The sequence below is a fragment of the Pteropus alecto genome, unplaced genomic scaffold (assembly GCF_000325575.1).
Source record: "Pteropus alecto unplaced genomic scaffold, ASM32557v1 scaffold25, whole genome shotgun sequence".
Classification (NCBI taxonomy): Eukaryota; Metazoa; Chordata; class Mammalia; order Chiroptera; family Pteropodidae; genus Pteropus; species Pteropus alecto.
The window spans coordinates 31,501,712-31,525,069 of record NW_006441955.1 but is presented as its reverse complement, the minus strand read 5'-3'; the positions used below and the strand labels follow the sequence as shown (position 1 = coordinate 31,525,069).

The 23,358-nt window shown below is 34.3% G+C and overlaps 1 protein-coding gene across 4 annotated transcripts in view; it reads right to left on the bottom strand.

The window, feature by feature from the left end:
• Positions 1 to 4,452: 4,452 nt before the first annotated feature.
• The window catches only part of HS2ST1 (heparan sulfate 2-O-sulfotransferase 1), a 163,322-nt gene continuing 144,416 nt past the window's right edge, over positions 4,453 to 23,358 (bottom strand). For 2 of the 4 annotated variants that reach the window (XM_015595293.2, XM_025051909.1), the window contains 4 exons: positions 17,537 to 17,675; positions 10,736 to 10,833; positions 8,790 to 8,947; positions 4,453 to 7,851 (listed from right to left, as the gene is read on the bottom strand). In XM_015595293.2, coding sequence (XP_015450779.2) covers positions 7,622 to 7,851; positions 8,790 to 8,947; positions 10,736 to 10,833; positions 17,537 to 17,675 — 625 coding nt within the window. In that variant the 3' untranslated portion in view covers positions 4,453 to 7,621. The remainder of the gene's footprint in view (positions 7,852 to 8,789; positions 8,948 to 10,735; positions 10,834 to 17,536; positions 17,676 to 23,358) is intronic. The other 2 variants (XM_025051908.1, XM_006919382.3) reach the window with 2 other exon arrangements.

The following is a 23,358-nucleotide window of genomic DNA, read 5'->3' as shown; positions in this document are numbered from 1 at the left end:
AATACACAATAAGCCCCAGGAAGGACAGTTTCCTCTGCTCTAATGAAGGGACAAATCCATGAATGTTTAATTTAAACTTACTTTTGTGGTTTGGGCCCACTTGCAAAATATTGGTTCTATATTGGGACTAGGTGTATTGCTTTATTTGTATTTCTTATTGTTTAAATGACTTTGAAATTGAAATAGAATTAAAAATTACATCCGAATGTCGAAATACCTCTCATAGTAAAATCTTATCATTTTAACCTCTGAACCAAATTAGGTGTCTAGAGAAGTGGAAAGGCAGGTTCATTTGTCATGAAATTAAACCTACCATGTGGATGAATAAAGTTTACATTTTAGAGCAAACTAATGGGTCCGAGGTGTCTAGAACCTCATTACTAGGACTTGTTGGTGCTTCTGCTAATTCAAGGTTAAAACTAAGAGAGAAAGCTGTTAAGTGCATTAAATTAAAAGGTCCAGGGATAGTGGTCGTGGTTATGAATCCTTAATACAAAAACAACAACAAAGAGGCAGTTTATCAGCAAGTTAAATGATTTTTTAACAATGCTTTGTATTTCTTCTTTACCTCCTGTCTTCTCAACCAAGAGGCCAGGCCTGTTGTTCGTCTTTCATATTCCTCATGCCTGGCACACACTAATGGATGATTGAGGGGCTGTGCAGTATGTGCAGATGGATGATTCTTCATCTTTTTCTTTCATATTTATCATAGAGGGCAATGTTAGCACTTCTTTAGTGCTTATTAAGTAATAGGCACTAAGTACTAAGCTTACATATATCTCACATAACCTTCAAACTAACTATTGATATTTGGTGTTATTCCCGTTTTACAGATGAGGAAACTCCAGAGCCCACATTCTATCATACAAACTGCCTCTTTTTTTATGGCCAGTCATAAATTCTCTATACTTTATAACTGCATGTTTTCAAAGTGACTTTCAGTTGTTAAGCTATAAGAATCTCCAGAAACAATATGTGTATGGTAAAGGTTGTATGAAAAAGGAGGCAAGTACCGAGTCATATGGGAATACAAGAGATTAAATGAAGTCCGAGACCTCAATTTTCCAGGTAAAAAATAAGGATATCAAGTTTTCCCAAAAAAGGGGATGGCGATTTCACCAAGCTGGTCATCTGGTATTGAATACGCACAGGGCCAAAAGGTGGGAAGAAAGAAATAACAACTAGATAACTGTTAGGGATTATTATGAATCAAAAAATAAACTATTCGAGGGACTTTAGTTTCTCATAGAATAAAGTAGGTGAAAGGCAAAATCAAAAAGTCCCTCTTACATTTTTCCTGTTGTTCCATCTCACAGAAGTGCTAAATATATTATCTGGAAGTCCATAATACCTTAAATAGTTCCTTGAAATAGTTTGTAAAACTTACTTATCTGTGTAGTCTCATGCTATTAGAAGAACCTAATTACCACAAAGAGAACAGTGACTTTATAATTTTTTTTCCTTGTTTGCTCAACTGGTTAGTCCTGAAGTAGAAAGGGGGAAAACGTGCATTTTGAAGTCAATTGTATTGGCGATGCCGTTATTATTGTTTTGTTGCAAGGTGCCACACCTGTGCTCTGCAGTAACAAAGGTGAGACAGGGTGTAATGAAGACAAGGTAAGGTGACAGGTAGGTGGCACAGAGTATGGAACTTGCATTTTTGCATTGTCAGTACTGGGAAAAAATTCAGAAAGTTCAACTGCGGCTTTAAAAAATAGCTGGTGATAAGAGTACAGTGAAAATATGCAGGTTTAGGCAACAATCATTACATACTGATTATTTTTCAGATAATCCTAAGAACCTGCAATTCTAACATCATCAACTAACTTACAACTCTAAGGCAAATGTCCTCTTTTCCTATCAAGTATGGGTAGTTTCCTTTCTGGAAAAAAAAATGCAAATCATTTTACTCCAGTATCCTGAGTTTTATGCATATACTACTTGGCAGTTTACACTGTTCAAATTATAGCCACTTCTGGAAAAAGCAAGTCCAGTCTCCTTTAGAATAATCAGCACTCTCCCTCCCCACCCCTTTTCTCATAGGAAATTTGTACACAGAAACAACAGTAGGTATCAGGACACAGAATATCTAAGCTATAGGCACGTAAGGAAGGAGGGATTAAGATATCAGGTTGTCAGTAAAAAGTAAAAGCCAGTGGCATTCAAAAATAGTTCTAAAAATAACCTCTGTAAAGCAACACAACTGGTATACCGCAGGGTTGGAAGAGCAGGCAGCATCCGAACAATATCTCAACATAGTATACAAAAACTTATTGGTTGTTAGTCTGTCTGGGCCAGCAATTTGCATCTATCAGGTCCACCCTTTATAACAGTACTGTTCTCTCCATTTACTAAAGTCACATTGCTAAATGAGGTCTATTTGACTCTCAACTCCATGTTCTCTGTTCTGAGTCTGTGTGTACAAGACCAAATTCTGTTTAGAAAATTTATCATTAAACTAGTATTTTATTCAACCCAATATCATATAAAAAAAGAATCAATTACTTGCTCAAACAATGAGCCAGTGGCTGGGAACTGGAAATCTATGTAACTGAGAGTTTCTTCTTTAAGAGTGAAAAAAGATAGTTAAGTAGAAATATGTATTCTCAAAGAAGCATTATGGACATGTCTAAACTATGCAATAACTGTTAATCAGATTAACTTTTTCCCTTCAAATTTCCTTTTTATTTTAAGTTGTTAGCCCTTATTTCTTTTTTCTTCTAATTAAGTGTATATCTTACGTATACCTTGTAAATTGTAAATTTTCTATCTGAAATTTCAATACCAATGATGAAGTACAAAGCAAAAAGCACAGGCATGTCAGTTTGGATAAAATACTGTCACAAATAAGCCAGAAAATCATTATAGACCAGTGATAATTCATACCTTTCTGGTAGCAATGATATCTAGAGTTAAGCTGATGACACTGAACGCTGAGTCCTCTTGGAAAATGTCCAGCACCGTTAAGGTCACAGAGGAAAATATTAAAACAGGACACCAAAACATTTTTCCCCTTCCCACTGAGTGTTTATTTTATAGCTTTTGCATCAGGTAATCAACTGAAACACTTCAACAACACAAAGCTGGCAGAATGTGAAGGAAAAGGAGTGATTATCTCTCCAACAGATGTGACAAAATGGTTTCAGGTTGGAAACAGTACTGCATAAATGAATCAACTGAATGGAGGAGGGAGGAGAGAAGAGAGAGAAAGCAGAAACAGAGCAAGGAGTGAGCATCTTCCAACATGGACTGTAGCGGGGAAAAGGCACTGTTTAACTGTCTGTGTATTTATAAAATCGAAATCAAAATATACAATCCATGTTTCTCAAAATTACATTCGACACTGCTTTAGAGATGCTCACACACCTGACTCTCACCAGCAAGCTACGGAAGCTGTCTGAAAGACCAGGTAGGCAGCACCAGTGTGTCTGAACCATAGGCTTACCAGTAATGTGTTTTAAGAGATCATCACCATCAGAGTCCTTTTACAAATAGCACTGCAAAGGTCACAAAGCTGTATGAACTTAAGTTATAGGCTAAATCGGACTAACTGATTACCCGTTTCAATCTCTAAAACTCTCACTCCAGGAATTCAGAAAGTAAGCTCCACCGCACAGGAGCTGAATTGGCAGTGCATCTGAAACAGGGTCGCCTTTCCCTTCAAAAGGCTGCTTCAACTGCAGTTTAGCTGGCATCAGAAGGCAACTTTGCACAGGGTAAAAGGATGCAAAAATTTAACAGCAATCGCCCTGCTTCCTCTCAAAGTAAATATCGTTAATTTATAAAGAGGCAAGTTTCAAATCCTAAATTAGAAGCACCTGGGTCTCCTAAAGACCACTTCATAAAAGGTTACAGTACCGGGTGCTTCTCATAATAAAAGATTCTAGGACCGTAGGTGTGCAGATAGATGGTTTACACAGATGTTCTCTATGTAGAATTTGAATATAAATTAAAATACCAGCTATGCATTTGGGAACCAGCCTTTAGTTAAATTCTCTAGTGCTTTTAGAATTTTTATTTCATTTTATTAGAAAAAAGAGAATCATTGTCTACAAACTATTTTCTTTCTAACTATGCAAATACAATGAGCAAATCATCTGTAATATCAAAATACTGTTTGTAAATCACTGATGGCACTAACAATTTTAGGAATTTTCAATAGCACATATATTAAGAGCATCAGTAGATTTCAAATCGTAGCCATTAACTGAATTTTAAGAATAGAAAATAAAATGTAAAGTTCAAAAGTTGGTAAATTCAAGTTCTCTGATTTTCAATAGTTTAAACCCAATCATCAGGAATTCAGAAGCACCTAATATGTTTGAAGTTGCACAAATGTGTATGGATGATAGAAAAGTAATCCCCATGCAATATTTTAAGTGTTGCTATCAGATATACTTAAGTGGTACTGTATAGATTAAAGCTGGGTAAAATCAAAATATATCCTTCCCATTACATTTTAAAACAGTCACAATAATTTATCGACAGTTGCCATTTCACAGCAATTAGAAAACAGGAGTTGATACAAGTTGAACAAAAAGGTACTTTTTCCTCTTTTAGGAAATAAACATATAGAGATATATAGAGATATATATACACACACACACACAACATTATCTTTTAAAATTCGAAGTGGTTAATTTGCTTTTGTATTATAAAAAAAAAAAAATTCCCTATGATCAAAATGCTGAAAAAAGAAAACTACATTTGCCACTTTAAAAAAATACATTATTGTCTCAGTGGTTCTATATATCTGATTATAAAGTTAGGTATTATAAGGACTCTGCACTCATCAAGACTCTCAGGACATATTGGACCAGAGGGAATTAAATCTAACTCTTTTTCCAGTCTCCAGGAAGGATACTCCTAACTGACCCTAAAAGATGATAGAACCCCCTTATTCTGAACAGTTATACTGGAAAAGAAAACATGTCCACCTGGAAACAATCTAAGTCATAAAACTTTATGCCTGAATCAAAAAGCTATTCTTTGGATATAAGTTAGGAGCTTTTGTTAAGTATATAAACTCTCTTAGGTCACTAGAGTACATATTCAACAATGATTTCTCCATAAATAATGATCTCTCTATTACAGAAGCCAGTAAACTACAACCCCTTGGTCCATATCTGGCATGCCACCTGTTTTTGTAATAAAGTTACACTGGAACATAGCCATGCTAATTCATTTATGTATTGTCTATGGGTGCTTTTGTGCTAAATGGTAGAGTCGAGCAATTGTGACAAGAGACCGTATTATCCGCAAAGCCTAAAACATTCTCTGGATTTTTACAGAAAAAGTTTACTGACCTCCTGATCTCGTGCACTATGTGCTACTCTAGTTACGTAGAAGAGTTAATGCACCTCAAGAAGATTTCAGCATGTTCTCCAAGAATAACCTGCATACTGGGGTTCCTTAGCAGATAGATGTCAAACACCCCACCTTGGAACAGTGCTTTACTTTTGGGCAGGAAAATAAGTTGTATATATTTTCAACCAATATCTGTAAAAGTTAGTAAATATACAAAAAAGAAAGCCAAATAAAAAAAGTATGCTGTTGATATTCTCTTAATATTCTATTAAGAGGAAAGGGTGCTAAAATGATTCCTCTCAACTTCCTTTAGCTTTCCTTTAAATTTGTTAATAAACGTTTTCTGATAAGTAGTGCTCCTTCCTTGCCTCCTATACAATTAATGACCTTTATAGCAACCTGCCTAAAATGCTTACAGTTTGGTGAGGCTTTGTTTGGGAATATTTATTTCAACTATATATATTAAAGATTATTCTTTTAGAAAATGTTTCTAAAATCTTTTTTACTCCAAGGAGAAGGTAAAGAATGCACAGGGTGATTAAATTCTGCAAAATATACCTTAAAAACCAGAAGTATAAAATAGCTACCATTTCTGACTGGTAATGTGAAATAAAAACAGAAAAATTTTCCAAATTTGAAGAGCAAATTTACCCCAGCCCTGAGTCAGCTAATGAAGTCTTTTTCAAACAGGGATCCTCCTGAAATCAAGCAGCTGCTCATGAATCGTTAAGAATTCACAGGTGTTTCATATTTCAATAGTTGAAACAGGGAAGATAAAACAGAGATCTTTATCAAACACAAATTTATATCAAGATTAACTTTCCTCCAACCAGCTTATAAGTGGACTTTCCCTTTCTTTTTTTTTTTTGGTTAAAAAATGAATGGTACAAAACTATATGTTAAAGATGTTTCCATAATACCTTACATTTATATAGCGCTTTACAGTTTTCAAAGTGCTTTCACATGCCATCTCATTTAATCCTCACAATATCCCTGTGAGGTAGGTACAGCAGGTATTATTACCCTCATTTCAAGATGAGGAAATTGAGGCAGAGAGGTTAAGTGACTTGCCCAAGGTCACACAGCTGATTAAGTGGCAGAGCCAGTACCAGAAATCAAGTTTTCTGACTCCTTGTCCAGTACTCTTTCCACTGTAACTACTGCCCCCAATTATGAATAATGTACTGTGTATCAAAATTGAAAGGTCATTAAAGTTCATTACAGTGATAAAGTTAAATGAGAAATACAAGAACAGTAGGTCTGATGGTTTTACTTGACATAATAAAATTGGTGCAAAACCACTTTTGTCTAATTACTTATAACCTTTTGGTCCAAATACATAAAATATGCAATATTTACAGCATTTTCCTTTTTTTTGTAAATGCAATGCTTTAAAACACATTATAAAGCACCTTAGTAAAAATAGTCTACAAGTAAAAGTACAGAAGAAGTAGGAAAATCCTACCCATACCACAGCTCACTAATGGAGTTATAATATGGAGTCACTGATATCTCAGTTTACAGCTTTACAAATAACCCATGGAGAAACAATACTAAATTTATCTTTTTTGATATTAATGTGTGGAAGCCTTAACTAAAACTTCAGGCAATGTCAACATTCTTTGAAGTATCTCCCCAATCTGGGGTGACAGGAATGAGAAATACTGCTTTGACTCTTTTTACAGTATTAGTAATAGTTTAAATTGGTTTTTAACACTAACGATAATTATTTTTAAAGAAAATTAACATGACCTACATATATATGGGAATTCCAACTATAGCAGAGACATTTCCTAGCAAACGTGATCAAACATTCCAACAAATTTCATGAGACGTGATTCACAAAAACAAAGCACATACGGCCAAACAGTTAATAACACTATTCAGTAGAGGTGTTCCATCCAAACCTCCAGGTAAAGGTGGAAGTAGCAAATGGATTCATCTTCATTCACGGTTAGTTGAAAAAATGCTCTGTCAAAAACATAGTAGCTGAACTTTTTCTAAAATTGTAATTAGCCTTTTGATTAGAACTGCTATGTGTTTATTTTAGGTGCTGTGTAGGTTTTTTCCAGGCAGGAGGTTATAATCCCCACCAAAATTTAACCAGGAAAAAAAAAAAAGGCTGAAACGAAAACTTCTTAGCTCACTGATATACCAGTCAGTATCTACTTGATGTTATTGTCTGTTTCCTAACTCGGCTCAGTACGAATTGTCTTATACACCTATCAGCAATCCAAGTTGTGGAGTCGAGAACTAAGGTGAAGACAGGGTAGAAGTTTTAGTTCAAAAATCTAATAGTCACAACACCTTGTACTCAGTTTGATTTAGGGTAAATCTTCTCATAAAAAAAGTTTTGTGCGAGGATGTAGAGGTCTCCATCTTTTTCCCGTACAGCGTGCGCTCTGATGAACTGGAACTGCTCTAGTGCAAATTCATAGAACTCATTCTCCATTTTCCAAATGTCAGACTGCTGTAATTTTGCAATGGTTTGCTTAGTGGGAAGTTTCTTCTCTGTGGTTTTCCTAAGATGAGATTTCTTTCCTACTTACAAAGGGGGGAAAAAAAAGGTAAATAATTCTGAGAACAGACACAAGATCAATGCTTCTTTATTTAAAGAGATGGTTTAACTTAATATGGCATGTTGAACAACAGGTAACACAATTGTTTTGTATTACTATCGCTCAGGAAAAAACAGTGCCCTAATCATACTGAAACTATGATTTACTTCTTTATAATGTGAATCCTTAATCTGTTAAAGACTTAATGAGATGTCCAATAGTAAAAGTAAGGATTGCCACTCAGTAAAATGTAGGCTATCACAATACATACTGTATTCTCGAATGGTTGGTGCTGTGACTAGTTCATTTTTAAAAATATGATAAAATATCTATTTTCAAACTTAAATACTAATTTCTCATTACCTATACTTTATATAATTATGTGTTAGCAGTTATTTAGGGCATATGCATAACCTAGAAAAAGAGTTCCTATGACTGTATCTTATCAAAGAATGGCAAAAACAAAACAAAAACCCTAAAAAACCCCAAATTATATTGACCAGCACAGTCACTTTCAGGAGTACTCTCACAGACATAGCACATGATCATTACAAACGGGGCTGAGTCCTACCGCCACCTCTACAGGTCCAAGGCCAGAAATCATGGTCATAATGTTTGGTATCTGGGATTATTAAATATTACACATTTCTAAGACTGGTTCTGTAGTTTGTATTTTTCTACTATTCCTACAACGCCTTCTAATTATCACCTAATGCATGTTTATTCATTCGAAAAATATTTAATGAACACCATCTGTGTGCCAGGAATTGTTCTGTATTGAAAATGGTAGGGAAAAACAAACAACATATCTGCCTCTCTGGAGTTATTTCTTGCACTTTACTCAAGAAACTACTAATCACACAAGTTGCAGTCAAACAAAGAAAGTTAAGGACAGTTTTAAAAAGAAACCCATCATTTATATACCTGTACGGTAGAGTTCTGTAGCACCCCTGAAGAACCGGGGCAAAGCTGCCTCCAATAACATGATAAAATCTTCAAGCTCTTCAGTAACTCCCACCAGGAAGTATTCATTAATTAGATTATACTTGGCTTGATCCATAGCCCACCTGCTTCCCACATTCCTAAAACCAAGAAAAGGAGTTAAGAACCTGGTTGTACAATCTGTTAAATATTTTTGATGGCTTTGCAACTGTATATTATAGAGAAGATAGATAAACACATGTCCAATCCAAAGCCTTAGTTCCCTTTTGCTAATGTCCTTTGGAGGCACACTTGTTTTTCATTTCCTTTGCCTCCATCCCCAGTTTCTGCGCAACTACGCAGTGCTAATTCAGACTTTACAGGTGATGCTTAATATTAACAAAGTTTAGTTTGAGGGCAGTTAATAAGTGTGTATAGATAACATATGTTCCTCTTATCTGATTTAGTATGAGTGCATTTAATTTTTTTAACTACTTTAAACTAAACTTTATTCAATTTAAGAGCTCTCTGAAAAGGTCTAAGCAATTTGTGTTTAGTGCTCATCTCAATTTGTGAGCTTAGGTTCTTCTGTCATTTCTGAGGAACAGAAGTCAGATAAGAAATGGCTCTGCCAGGAATCTTTTATTTTTTACATTGTTAGCTAATGGTTGTTAATAGAGATTTGTAAATAAACTATCCTTTTCAGGTCTTTTTAGCACTGGCATTCTCTAATCTTAATTCTAGCTCTGCCTTTAAGCAGTGTGATATTGAGCTGGTGACTACCTTTTTTAGATTTCTCAGCCATTAAAAAGCTGTGGTGAGGGATGTGGGAGAGTAAATTAGTTTATTTCTAAGATCCCTCCCAGGTCTATGAATCTATGAAACATATTTAAGAAGTTCAATTGCCCAATAGAGCAATATTCTTTATTGTTCTAAGAGGGGAGTTAGAAAACTTTTTCTACAAAGGGCAAGAGAGTAAATATCTTATGTTTTGCAGGCCATATGGTCTTGGTCACAATTACTCAACTCTGCTCTTGCAGCATAAAAACAGCCACAGACAATAAGTAAACAAATAGATGTGGCTGGGTTCCAATAAAACTTTATTTATAAAAACAGGTGACGGTGACGGGCCAAATTTGGTCCCCAAGTTATAATTTGCCAATCCCTAATTCTAAAGAAATAATTGAAAATTGAGAAGACATTCTTCCTATGCTACTATTATGCTTTGATGTAATCTATTGAGTAGGACCTTAAAGTTCACAGTAATCAAATATATCTCAAAAAAATGAAGAACAAAAGGCGTTCCCTGCATTTGTCATGGCTTTAAGACAACTAACTTTCAATTCATTGATGTCTTTTTCCACTTTTCCTATTAAAATTATAACAAATGAACACATACCATTATTTTAACAACTAAAAACTCAGCACATTCTGAGAAAATAAACTCTTTATTAAAGATAAAATATCTTTGTTTTCTACCTCATATTTCTTAGCAGACGAAACCTCAACCATAACCTTGGCTTCTCTCAAAGTTAAAATCAGTTTAAAAGTAAAACCAGATGAATACATTAGCCATTTGCCTTTTCTTGATCTAACATGAATGGCTAAAACAGTAACCTTAGGAGAAAATGAGGTTTATGAAGTGATTCCTGATTTCTAATTAAGAGCTCCACTAGAATACAGCAAAACGTGTATTAAAAACAAACAAAAATTAAAAAACTAGTATCTGAGAAAACACTGCAAGGATATTACATATGAAGAATCTTTTTCATGCACGTAAAGGTAACCACAAAACTAGGTATTACTTAATTACGTGTTATTTTTAATCTGGTCTTTCACTAATGTCTTTATACCTAACTCCTGACTAACACTTTTACATTTGTGAAATATAGATTATAGAGATAATGAAGAGGATTATCAATTCAAGCTAATTTTATCTTCCTACCTACCAGCATTCCGAGCTGTGGCCACAGAAGAATGGGATTTGAAGCCAGAGCTTCTCTGGAGCACAGTCTGAGCCGCCTTCAGCTACACATTCATCAAAGGTCTGGAACAAAGACAAAGCAGCATATGTCAGCCATAAACCCAAGTTTCACTTATCAAATATCTTAATGTGGTAAGTTATTAAGTGGGCAGCAGTGGGTGGGACGAGACATTGAATTAAAGGGATAGAAAGGTTATGAACACATATCTGAGATACTGAGGAGAGTGAAACATGTTTTTTTCCCACACCTTTGCTTTTATGCCAATGTTCATATGAGTTCTTTCGCTGTGTAAATAGAATTCCCAAGCCCACGTGCCAGATAAAAATCTGTCCTTGAAAATAAATATTGGTTTATGTTGAATTTGTGTATTTATGTGAATTTGTATATCCCTTACCAAAGGAATATTAAATAAAAACAAGGCTAAAGATACTTTGTGAAATAATCCTTTGAAAAAACTATGAAGTAGGACTACATTTATGTCTTTTCTCTTCTTCTCATTAAGTCAAACAAAAAAATCACTGTACAAAGCAGAAATGACTTGCATGTCCTCCTCTCCAAATACATCTGACCGAATTAATTAAAAAGGAAAGAGACTCACAGGCTACGGATCTAAAATTAATCAACTTCACTTTCTTGAGTACTTATTGTCTGTCACAGGCATTTTAAGGGTAGGCATTATCTATCTGAAATGATATAATATTGGGATATTATACACTTAGGAGCTTTGGTTGTTTCAGTGAGACATCTACAAATACCATCTGATATTTCTGAGAAGAGGAAGTATGAAAAAGTACAAAGAGCACTCATCTTGAGTCAAGGCTCCAGAATTTTTAGATCCAGGTTTTTTTTGTTTTAGAAGCTTAGCATCTACTCTGATTCACCTACCGAATATTTTATTAGACAATATAATAACAGAAAAATAGTTTGGATTTTCCCTTCTTTATGGTCCTTCTTATCATCTGGGAGAGGTGTTTCACTCCTAGCAAATAAAAGAAACAACCCAAAGGTGGCCAGAAGCAAGAAAGATGTGGAGAAAAAAGAAACAACTATGAATAATCAAAAATTGGTGAACATACGTGAGTGTGACAGATCTTAAGACTATAACAGAAATTCTCCCATTTTCATATAGATATCTGACGAATAAAGTAAACCAAGTATTTCCTAATGAGAGAAACCAAATTAAGACAACTCAATACTATCTTTACTACACACAACTCGATGGATCAGTCCATTGAGATCTTAAGATGAACTGCTGCCCTGACTCCCAAAGTGACATCGGAACTTGGGCTTCTCTACACCTATCACAGAAGACTGTCACTCAAATGCATGGTCACTAAAATTTTCCTGCTTATTTTCTAACTTCTATTAGCCTTCTCCTAAACATTTTGGTCACATTTCGGAAATAATATTGTGTATAAATAAATACTTTTTATAAAACTTCAAGTCCTTAAAATAAAAATAAAAAACAAATGAATGAAATAAAAACACTCCCGACTTCCTCTCCTACAAAATCCAGTTCAGTACACCAGAGAAATAGAAAGTTATGATAAGCTTTTTCACTTAAAAACCACTTATGGTTTTTAGAAAGAGCAATTCTTTGTGAACTACTAGACACAAATGTTTTCGAAAGTGTGAAATATCAAAATGTTCTTGAGAACATTTAGATTATTAGTTCAAATATTTAACTCCTAATTGAAGGGTAAAAAAAACTTAAAATTTGATGCTTGAGAGTGATATCAATTATATTTAATTCAAACCCTTTTCTGCAAATGATCTCGCTTTATAGTTTATATAGAAAACTGAAGCTAAGTATGAGCTCTCTTGATTTCCTGCTTAGATAAAAGTTTATTTGCATCTATAGCCTCCTACTGCCCTCATCTTTAAAGAAGTATTTCCTTTTCCGATCTTTGAACACCATTCTCACCCCCTTCTGAGACCCTGCTTCATCAATTTTTCTCTAGTTCCCTGTATCAGCACCCCTTGCTGTCTTCAGATATATTAATATGCCCAAGTGTCTGTCATCTTAAAGAAACTTTTCCTGTTATTTTTCTCTTTCTTTCAAAGCCAAACTTCCATCCTAAGAGTAGTCTTTCCTTTCAGTCTTAACTTCATCTCTCAGTTTACTCCTCAACTCTTTGGATTCCACTTGAACTCCTTTCTCTGACATCCCTAATGAACTTCCTGTTGACAAATCGAAGGAACAGATTTCAATCTTCACTTCACTAACTTCTTTGCAATGGAAATTATTGTCCTATCCATTTCAAGATCTTGCCAGGTTTGTCTTCTGATTCTCTGACATCAGTCTCTTAGCATGCTGCTCTTTCTCTGTTTATTCCTTAAATGCTGGCGTTCCCCAAAGCTATATATTTATACCCCATCTTTTTCTTCTTCCTTTTTCATTTGGTTCTCTTTTCATAATCTATATGTCTTCCAAGTGAAATTTCATTCAATCCCTTGTTTCATCTCCTATCTAATGTTGATGACTCCCTAATCTATGATTTAGTTCAGACCTATTTTTTAAGGTACAAGTACAATTTATAGTGGAAACTTCCATCTACTTATACATGACCTAAAATAATGTCCAATTTGAACTCTTCATCTCTTTCTTCAGCTCCATTACAACTGACACTTCCTTTTGTTTTCTCTCTTCTAGTGAAAGGAAACACCTATAGCCCAATAAGAAATCTGTGAATACAGGTTATGGCAGACAATGGGTTGCACACATTTTTACTAAGATAGAAAAAACTGGTCTATGATGAAAAGTTATTAAACCTTTAAATAGATTTATATTGCTTTCCTGTGATTTTTTTTTATATATAAAATACTTTCTAAGTAAACAATGATAAGTTCTTAAATTCCTTTGTGAGATAAAATAGTAAAATTCATGTTTCATAAGCAAACCCCGGTCAGGGGATTGTGAACCGCTAAGGACGACAGAGGCCACATTTTATAAGTCAGTGGTTGGATCCGGCAGCATGAAGTGTGGATTTTTCTGACCTTATTTACTCTCCGTTACGAATAAATACATATTTTAAATTCATTATAATTCCTATCGCCGTCGCCACCGTAAGCTTGACAGTTTCCCAATATTTAAAAGACTTTTCTGATGAGATCAGTAGTGATATTAATGAATGTGAATTTTTGATATTGCATAATAAAATATGTTAACATTTGGAAGGTCCATATAACTCAGTGAACTAATATGATCCAAATGACGAATGCATGATGCTAAAAAATAGTTAAAAGTCCATTTAAAGTACAAAATATATCAATGGATGTTAATGTAGCAGAGCATAAAGAGTTCATTGCTATGGTTTCAGATACTACGCTTCAATAACTTTAAAAAACTACTACTTGTCAAGTTTTAGTGTAGTATTAAATAAGAATATCCATGACTTTCTGAATAGGATATTAATATCCTCCCTTTTCCAAGAGCTTATCTGTGTAAAGCGGGAATTTCTTTTTACGCTTCAACCAAATGAATGTATTAAGCAGACTGATTCCCCAACAGATGTGAAAATCCAGTTCTCTATATCAACCTAGATATTTTTTAAATTTGAAAAATGTACACAATGATATATATATATGCTTTACTGCTAAATTGTACACCTGAAACTTAGTGGATTTCATTAACCAATGTCACTATAATAGATAGATAGATAGATAAATAGATAGATAGATAAATTTGAAAAATGTGAAATTCCACTTTTTAAACTTTTTTGAAAATGGTTATTTGCATAAAATATTTGCTACCATACAATGAGTTTCCTATTGTTATCTTTAAATTAATATTTTTAAAATTTCTAATTTATTGGTAAATATCAATAGCTATAACCTACATACACAACAGCTCTTTGGTGGTCTTCAATAATTTTTAAGAGTAAAAGGAGTTCTAAGACTAAATAGTTTAAGAACCACTGATTTATCTATATAGTTCTTCAATGTTGACCTTTAGATTATTTAATATTTTCCAGGTACTGGGCAGACATTAAAATAAATAGAATTCTAGTTATAAAATATGAAAAACAGAGTATTTGAAATCTCCTCAATGAAACACAATGAAATTATGTGTTCTTTATAAGATCAACTAAAAGCTATCATAGGTGTACATGCCCGAAATGTATCTGAAATTACTGTTTGACAGTATAACTAGAAAGCAGTTCAGTACTGTAGTTTTAAAACATAATAGTTGCCATGAGTGCTGGACTATATATTTTTCATGAAAATGAATCCATTGCAAGGTATTTCCTTCATCATCACAGCCACCTTTAATCCCCATTATCTGCCATTTTCAAAATGTTAACCCTGCCATTTTAAAAACTGTTATATGCCATGCAGTCTTACCAACTTTATAGATATGAGTTTATTAATGCCAGTAAATATATTAAGGAGTTATCTGCAATAAAGCAACATCATTTAACTCGGTGGGTCCCAGGGTGTTACCAATATTGGTGTCATGAGAAATAAGCCAAATTTTTAATAAAACATTTGTAGATGGCCCTGTCTTTATGAGAATTAAGGTAATGCAATAGTATTTTGCTGATGTCACCAATATTACATCTACATAAATAGGTGTCTTCATATATATTTTATAATGACATTAAAAAAACAAAACAAAAAACAAACCAAAAAAAACAACAAAGCCCTGTCATTATCAGGGTGAAGAATGGTTAAATCTCCAGACTTAAAAAGATACATCTACCTAAAACTTTCAAATATGAAAGGGAAATGATGTTAAAATATCTGCATGAGTACTGAATATGCAACTTTGGAATATTTCTCACATAAAAATGTTGAATAGCTGTTGCATCGCCTTCCTGATTTTTAAAGGGCATAGAGGGGTTAAGACTGTGAGTTCTGGAATTATAGTACTTGGGTTTAAATTCCAGCTTTACCATTTACTGGTAGTATAACACTGGGCAAGGTACTTAACCTTTCTGCGCTTCAGTTTCCTTCTTGTTAAATGGAGATAATAACAGCGACTATCTTATAGAATTGTTGTACAGGCTGCCTGAAAAAATATACACATAAATAACTTAAAACAGTGCTTGATACACAAAATATACTCAATAAATATGAGCTACAATTGTTATGTTATTATTAAGTACTCTTATTTAGTTCTTCAAACCACAAAACCATGGTATCCAGGGCTGACAATGACAAATGGTGGATGTAGGAATCTATGTGACTGAAAAATATTTTTCTTACCAACATTAATATTCCTTTGGTCAAGAAGGAGATGGATATTAATATTTATTGAATAAGAGCTCATGTAAATGTTAGGGCTAAAAAAAGTAGTAAGCATTGAAATGAAGTAGAAATAACTATCAATACATTCTATGAGGTCACGAAAGAGTTATATTATTAGATTTCATAAAATTTTGCAGAATCTCTTTAATAACATAAGTAGACATATTTTAGGAGATTAAATAATGCTAAGAGGTCATTGGACAGCTGTGTTTGGATTAGTATCTTCTGCCTAAAGCTTTGAGACTAAAAAAACAGCAATTTCTAAAAAAAAAAGTTAAATAAAACAAAAAAAGTCTCCTCATGTGACACAGAGGGCACATCTAACTTAGAAAATATAAATTAATTGTTGGATGTTAGTTGTTATAGTATGTCAAGTATCTAGCATCACTACTATGCAACACTTCAGGATTAAAATGTGCAAAATTTACTCATTTGACAATTTGTTAAATGCATACAGATAAAACAGCCACTGTGCTAAATACTGGGGAAACAAAGATGAATGAAATACAACCACTTCAGGAACTTCAAAACTTTTTGAGGAGATATGTATGTAAACAAATAATTCAAATACCACGCGCACACACACACACTTTTTGAGGAGATATGTATGTAAACAAATAATTCAATACCACGCACACACACAAAAATGCTTAAAAAAGAGAAATTTGAATTGTGTGCTCTGAGAACTTGAAAGGGACAGGACTAATTGCCTGGGGGATAGGAAAAGACTTTATGAAAAAGATAACAGTTGAGCTGGACTTTAAAAGTGAACAGTTTTCCAGAGTGAAGGAGAGACATTCTAAATATTGGGAACAACATGTGTGCAATAAGTATGAAGCAAAAATAAATCTGGAGGATGGTACCTTTTCACATGGCTAAAGCAGTAGATGCCTGAGAGAAAAATGTCAGATTGTGTCTCCTATGCCTTGGGCAATCCTATGGGCAATGAGGTCCCAGGAAATGTGTTCCACCAGAAAAGTTGACAAACCAGTTTGATGTTTTAGAAAAACAACTCTTGTTCTACTCTGGAGGATGCACATATATATATAACACAACCCAAATCTGAACCTGCTAAGTAAGGACTCGGTTGAGCTACTATTCTTTTCTTGCAAAAAAAAAAAAAAAAAGGCTGCTTTTGCAAAATAATGTCCCTAAACTGATGATCACAAATCATTATAAATTGCATCATCGAGACTAAGAGAACCAAAGTGCACACATAAATACATCATATTAATGAACAATTATAACGATGTCATAGAAAATTCTTAATAGGACAAATAATAAAACAAATATTCAGCCCTGGAACAGAAGTAAAATATTTTAAATGACAAAAAATTATGTATACTCTAAAATAGCAACTATAAAGTAGTTTTACTTTTGTTACTTTGGGGCTCTTTTCAAAACTTCCATAATAAGCAAGCAGTACATTTATAATCAAATAAATTTTAAAATTATACTGTTCATCGCATTTCATAAACAATTATCTTTACGCAAATCTTAAAACTAAAATATTACCTTTTTGTCTCCTTGTTTTCGTCTTCTTAACCCTGGTCTATAATCATCTCCAAATCTCAGAAAATAATAGTAAGAAACTAGCCTTTCAATAGGATCCCTTATGACATTAATGTAAATTGGCTTTTTCTTCACACCAAATCTGAAATAGAATGAAATTTAAAAGGTGAAATAGACATTTTCATTCTATTTAGGGGTGTCCGTAAAATATGATTTCAGTTATTGATTCTACATGAAAACAACAATATGAGCTAATTTAAATAAAATAGAATATCTGGAGATTAGGAAATATTTTATGATTATTTAGGTTATGATAAAGTAAATAAGAAATAAGAATTTTAAAATTAGAGCTGAAAATAGAAAAGAAAAAATTGAATAAAAAATAATTTAAAATTTTGCTGGCAAGAATTACATAAAATATTGTAATTTTGTACCACAATGATTTCTCATTTTTGTCCTACTAAACTAGACAAATATTATTAACGGATATAGTGTAAGTCCACACAAGTGTGACCAGTTGAGTCTGCCTTCTACTATTGGTGATTTTAAAGACAAGAGAGAAGTGAAAGATACTAAATTTTCAGCATTATTTCCTGAAGGAATGATAAAGAGTTGAAGGAATATAGGCTTTGACTTTAGCAACTCTTGCAGACTGTAGAATTGTCCAGCTGGCTCCCTATTTTAATATCTTCACCTGTCCCAGTCTTGAAACCTTAGTGTTACCTTGACTTTTCCTTCATTCTTCATTTAGTTCAGCTCCCAAGTCCTTTTGATTTTTCACTTGTAGGCTTTCTCACAGATATGACCTATCTTCATCATTCCCTTTCTCTTCATCATTGCCTTCTTCCTAGGTCTCCTGCTTAGCCTAGTGAAATAGCCTAGTTGATTCTCTTTCTTATATGCTGTCTCTCTCCCTTTCAATCTACTTTCCATACCAATTCTCAACTGATATTCCTAAAGAACTATTTGTTAGATAACTCTTCTTAGAAACATGAAATAACTCTACTGTTTACGTTGACATCAAACCCCATCTCCTTTGTCCTGGTTGCTAATATCTCTTTGCCTTATGTCTTAGGTACCACTTTATTAATCTAACTTTATCTTCAACTCTCCTCAAATAAGAGACCATTAGTCTATTATAGACAGGCCTGCCTAGTCTACCCCCACACACATATATCATATTTATTTCTATTTCTTCATACATTCTTTTGTTCATTTTGTCTTCCTTAATAAGAATGCAACCCTCATTTAAATTTTTTTCTTTCTATTATATTAATTCACTCTAGAAATACTTTTCCATGTACCCAATATATATGCCAGACATTATTTTAATACTAGAGATACAGCAGGAAAAAAGAAAAAAAAAAAAATTCATTGCCCTCATAGAGCTAACATTCAGATGGCATATAATGGCTGTGTGTAGAGCCAGATGGGTGATAGAGTAATCGGGGGGATCATTTCATAAATTATAAATTATACGAATGTCTAACCAATGTACTGTATACTTGAAACTAATAATAAAATAAAATAAAAAGCTAAAAAAAGTACTAAGGAGAAATACAATGCACTGAAAGGAAATAGGGAGTTCCAGGAGAAGTGAGGAGAGTACAATCCAAAACAAGGTTTTTCAGAAAGGTGTCACTGGTGGTATGTGAAGAGAAGGGAGCCATGTAGATATCTGGGGGAAAGTGTTCCAAGAAGATAAGCCTTTCAAGTATGAAGGCCTTGGCTGCAGCAGAATCAGAAAGGGGATATTAACAGAGAGATGGGATTGGGGTGGAGGAAGTGTATATCATGTGGGTCTTGTAGGCCATTATAAGAATCAGGAGGGAGGCCTGACTGAGTCAGCAGAGAAGGGTCATAATACGGGATCTAATGAACAGCAAGGTGACTACAGTTAACAATACTGAGTAGTATACTTGAAAGTTGCTATGAGAGTCAATTTTAAATGTTCTCACCATAATAACAACAAAATGGTAACCATGTGAGGTGAAAGATGTGTTAACTACCCTTATTGAGGTAAACATTTTACCATATATACATGCACCAAATCATCCTGTTGTACACCTTAAACTTACACGATGTTATATATCAATTATATCTCAATAAAGCTGGAAAAAATAAAGGCCATTGGCTGCTGCTTTGAAAGAAACTGTAGAGGGGCAGGCAATAGGAAATCTTGTAAAGTCCATGATGCCTTCCTGATGACTCCAGCATACAGTGCTATCTGCTTTCATTTGACACCTGTACCCAGGAGGTACTGATATCAGGCAATTTCTCTCTTAGCAGGTACTTAGTAGTGTTTCTCTTGTAAACCTTTTGTCTCCAACAGCATTATAAGCCACTTGAAGGTAGGCACAGTACTTTACACTTCTTTTATATATTTCACAGGGCCTAGTATACATACATACTTGCCTACTGATAGTACTACTTTGAAACATTAAAAAATATTAGCAATCTCTCTGAAAATGGAAATCACAATGAGAAAGGATAGAATTAAGCCTAAGTTGGATGACTCTGAGTAAGAAACAGTGGAAATTGCTTATTCTTTTAACCACTTTTGATATGCTCACTCATCTGCCCACAGAAACCCTCAATTTAGCTAACAGCTTATAACAAACTTCCCTTCTTACTAAAATCTTTTTGCAAAGGCACTAAAAAGCGTATAGCTAAACTAACCAATTTCACATTTTCTCCTTATTTCTGCCTATTATACTCAGTGCCTTACACACAGTAGGCATTTTATAATTGTTTTATACTAAATTCTTAAGCAAATGAGTAGTAAAAAGGGACTATAGAAGAGAAAAAGCAAGGTGCCCAGGTAACTTGATTTTTTTCCCCAACAAATTATTAAAAATTAACTGAACAAGAACTTCCTAACTTACAAATAGGTTAAATTCTATAAGAACTACTTTCTGTGTAAAAGGGGATCAGCTCTATTGAATTCTAGTCCTTTTCTCACCATTAAATAACTCTAAGTCTCTAAATTCTTTGTACATATAGAAATATTGGAAACTATAGAGAATCCTTTTGCAAAACATTACTATAATATTATAGTTGTAAGTTGGTTGATTAGAACTTGGGATGCATTTTTTTCATTGAAAAATTCATAAACCTACATGGCCAAAAATGCAGTAAAACTTTTTTCACAATTTTTTTTAAAGAGAAAATAGTATTGTTGCACGTATTCAGCATTGTCACATTGCATCTCAGAGTAGAAGTTCCATGAAGTTAGTGACTGTTTTCCTCCTGTTCAGGGCTTTATCACTAGTGTTCAGCATGGTGCTGGACACATAAAGTGTCCAATATTAGTAGTATTAAGTTGAACAGACTTGCGAATTAGCCACTGACAAAGCCTTTCTGTGGGAGAGTGCACTCAGTATTTAGAAGAGGGGAGGGAGGCATCAGGAATACATAGTTGCTACCTTAACTGAGAGAGCTTGAGATTCTTAGCATAGGAATCTACAAGAAAGGGAAAGCACTGGACGATGGTGCAATGACTCCATTCTTAAGACTGTGGGATTCCCTGGGAACCCTCTTTATCTTCTCCATTGTTAGCTACTGACCCACCCTGAGCCATTCGCTTGGAAATTTCTTCCTCCCAGAAGAACATCTCCCACCAAGCTTCCTCTTTTCCCCTTTCCCCTAGTTCTTGACATATGGAACAGATAGCAGTTCTTACCAAGTAGCAGTGAAAAGGGGATATGGCACTTTAAGAGACTCTTTGTGCTGTCCAGGAAATGACTTTCTGGGGTATGGCTTTGGGTGACATTGATAGGTATGATTTTAATGAGATAATTTGTGTGAATTCATTCTGAAAATGGATAAAAACTATTATTTGTAAGTTAGGATATGGTCACATAGACATGGAGGCAAGGGATTAAAACAGAAAATAGGCATGATAAAAATAGTATCTGGCCATTCAGCTCAGCTGGTTAGAAAACAAGCATCCTTTTAGGTTTGTAGGTTTAATTCTTTTGCCAACCAGGTAGTTTTGCACAGGGGGAAAAATATATTCTATGGTCACAGACTCCACCTTTAACCCTGGCCAGTCATCTAAGCTGCTACAGGAGGGCTCAGGTAGAAGAGTAGAAAACGCATCTTCACTCCAGGAAAATAAACTATTATTAGCTTGTTAGACCATGATCTTCCTGGAAAGAAAAGAGTATATCTGGTAGGAATCTGTGGTATTATATAGGATCAAAAGGGAAAAAGTATAACTTGAGCAGCAGGTTGGTAAAAAGACATTTTAGGAACCTTATTCTTACCATGTCAGCATATGTGGTATGATAAAACGATGAACACAAACTAGGCTCATTTCTTTACAGCAACACTCTACATAGCTTGGATAGATGAATGAACATCAAAAATGGTTAAAAGACCAAGTACATACTCAGAACATTTGAAGGGAACCTTGTCAACTGTCTAGACAAAGCCTAAATGGAAAATGATGAAGCTAAAAGCTGAATAGCCTTTGGGAAGCATTATGCTTTAAGGTGTCTGCTTTGTACTAGATTTAACATCTCTAGTTAAACAGCAGTCTCACTGGGGACATTGACATACATATTTATTCTGGACTCTCTTAGCCCTAAAATGTTCATAGAAACTTTCAAATCCTTCTAGTGGCAAGTTCCCATTGTCTTGTTTCAAAAATAGTGAAAGACCTGTTTGTCCCACTGATGATAATCTTGTGATTTCTGAAGTAATTATCTCTTAAAAAGGGCATTCATCTACTATACATCTACTAGAATGGCCCAAATAGGAAGGAAGGAAAGGAAAAGGAAAAGGAAAAGAAAGAAAGAAAGGTAGGTCTAACAATACCATATGCTGGCAAGGATGCACAGCAACTGGAACTTTCATATACTGTTAGTGACACTGCAAAATAATACAGCCATTTGGGAAAACAGTTTGGCAGCATCTTACAGAGCTACCACACAGTTCAGCAATCCCACTTCTAGGTTTTAGTCACAAGAAATGAGGACATGTATTTCCACACAAAACCTGCACGCAAATGATTTGGCAGCTTTACTAATAATCACCAAAAACTGGAAACAACCCAAGTATCCAGAAACAGTTGAATGGGCAGAAATTGTGGTGTATAGGTACAATGGAATACTACCCAAAAATGAACTAGCTACTGATACACATATATAATCGGATAAATGTCAAAAGCATTAGGCTAAGTAAAGAAGTCTGACTCAAAAGACCTGGCGAGTGATTAGACAGATGTGGAGAAGAAAAGAGCTGTCCAAGACAAAAGTTTCTCACTTGGATTTCTTGATAAATAAAAATAGGTTAACTTCCCAAAAAGGAATAATGGAGGGAAAGACAGATTCTTGAGCAATGCCTCATTAAGAGTTGGGAGTAAGAAGGGCCAGCAGAAATTCAGACAGGGAAAAGATGAAAACACTAGTAAGACAACATGATAACTAAAAGAAGACAGTTTTAAAAGAACTAACACTACTCTGTGTGAGACACTGAACTAAGTACTTCACATACATTATCGTATTTAATCCTCCCAACCACCCACGAAGTAGTTATTTTAATTATCCTCATTTTACAAATGTGGAAACTGAAGATCTGAGGTAATGTGGCTGAGACTGCAGAGCTGGTAAGGAGTTGTGGAGATTTAACTGCAGATCTGTCTGACTTCAGAGACTGCTCCTAACAGCCTATATGATCAGTGCTGCAAAAAAGGGCTGGAAGTACAAGGTCAAAAAAGGGGCAACTCTCACAAATTAATGATTAAGGATGTAATGATTAAAGTAATTTTAAAAATGTTTCTATGGTGTTGTGATATGTTGAAAGTTGTAGAAAATGGTGCA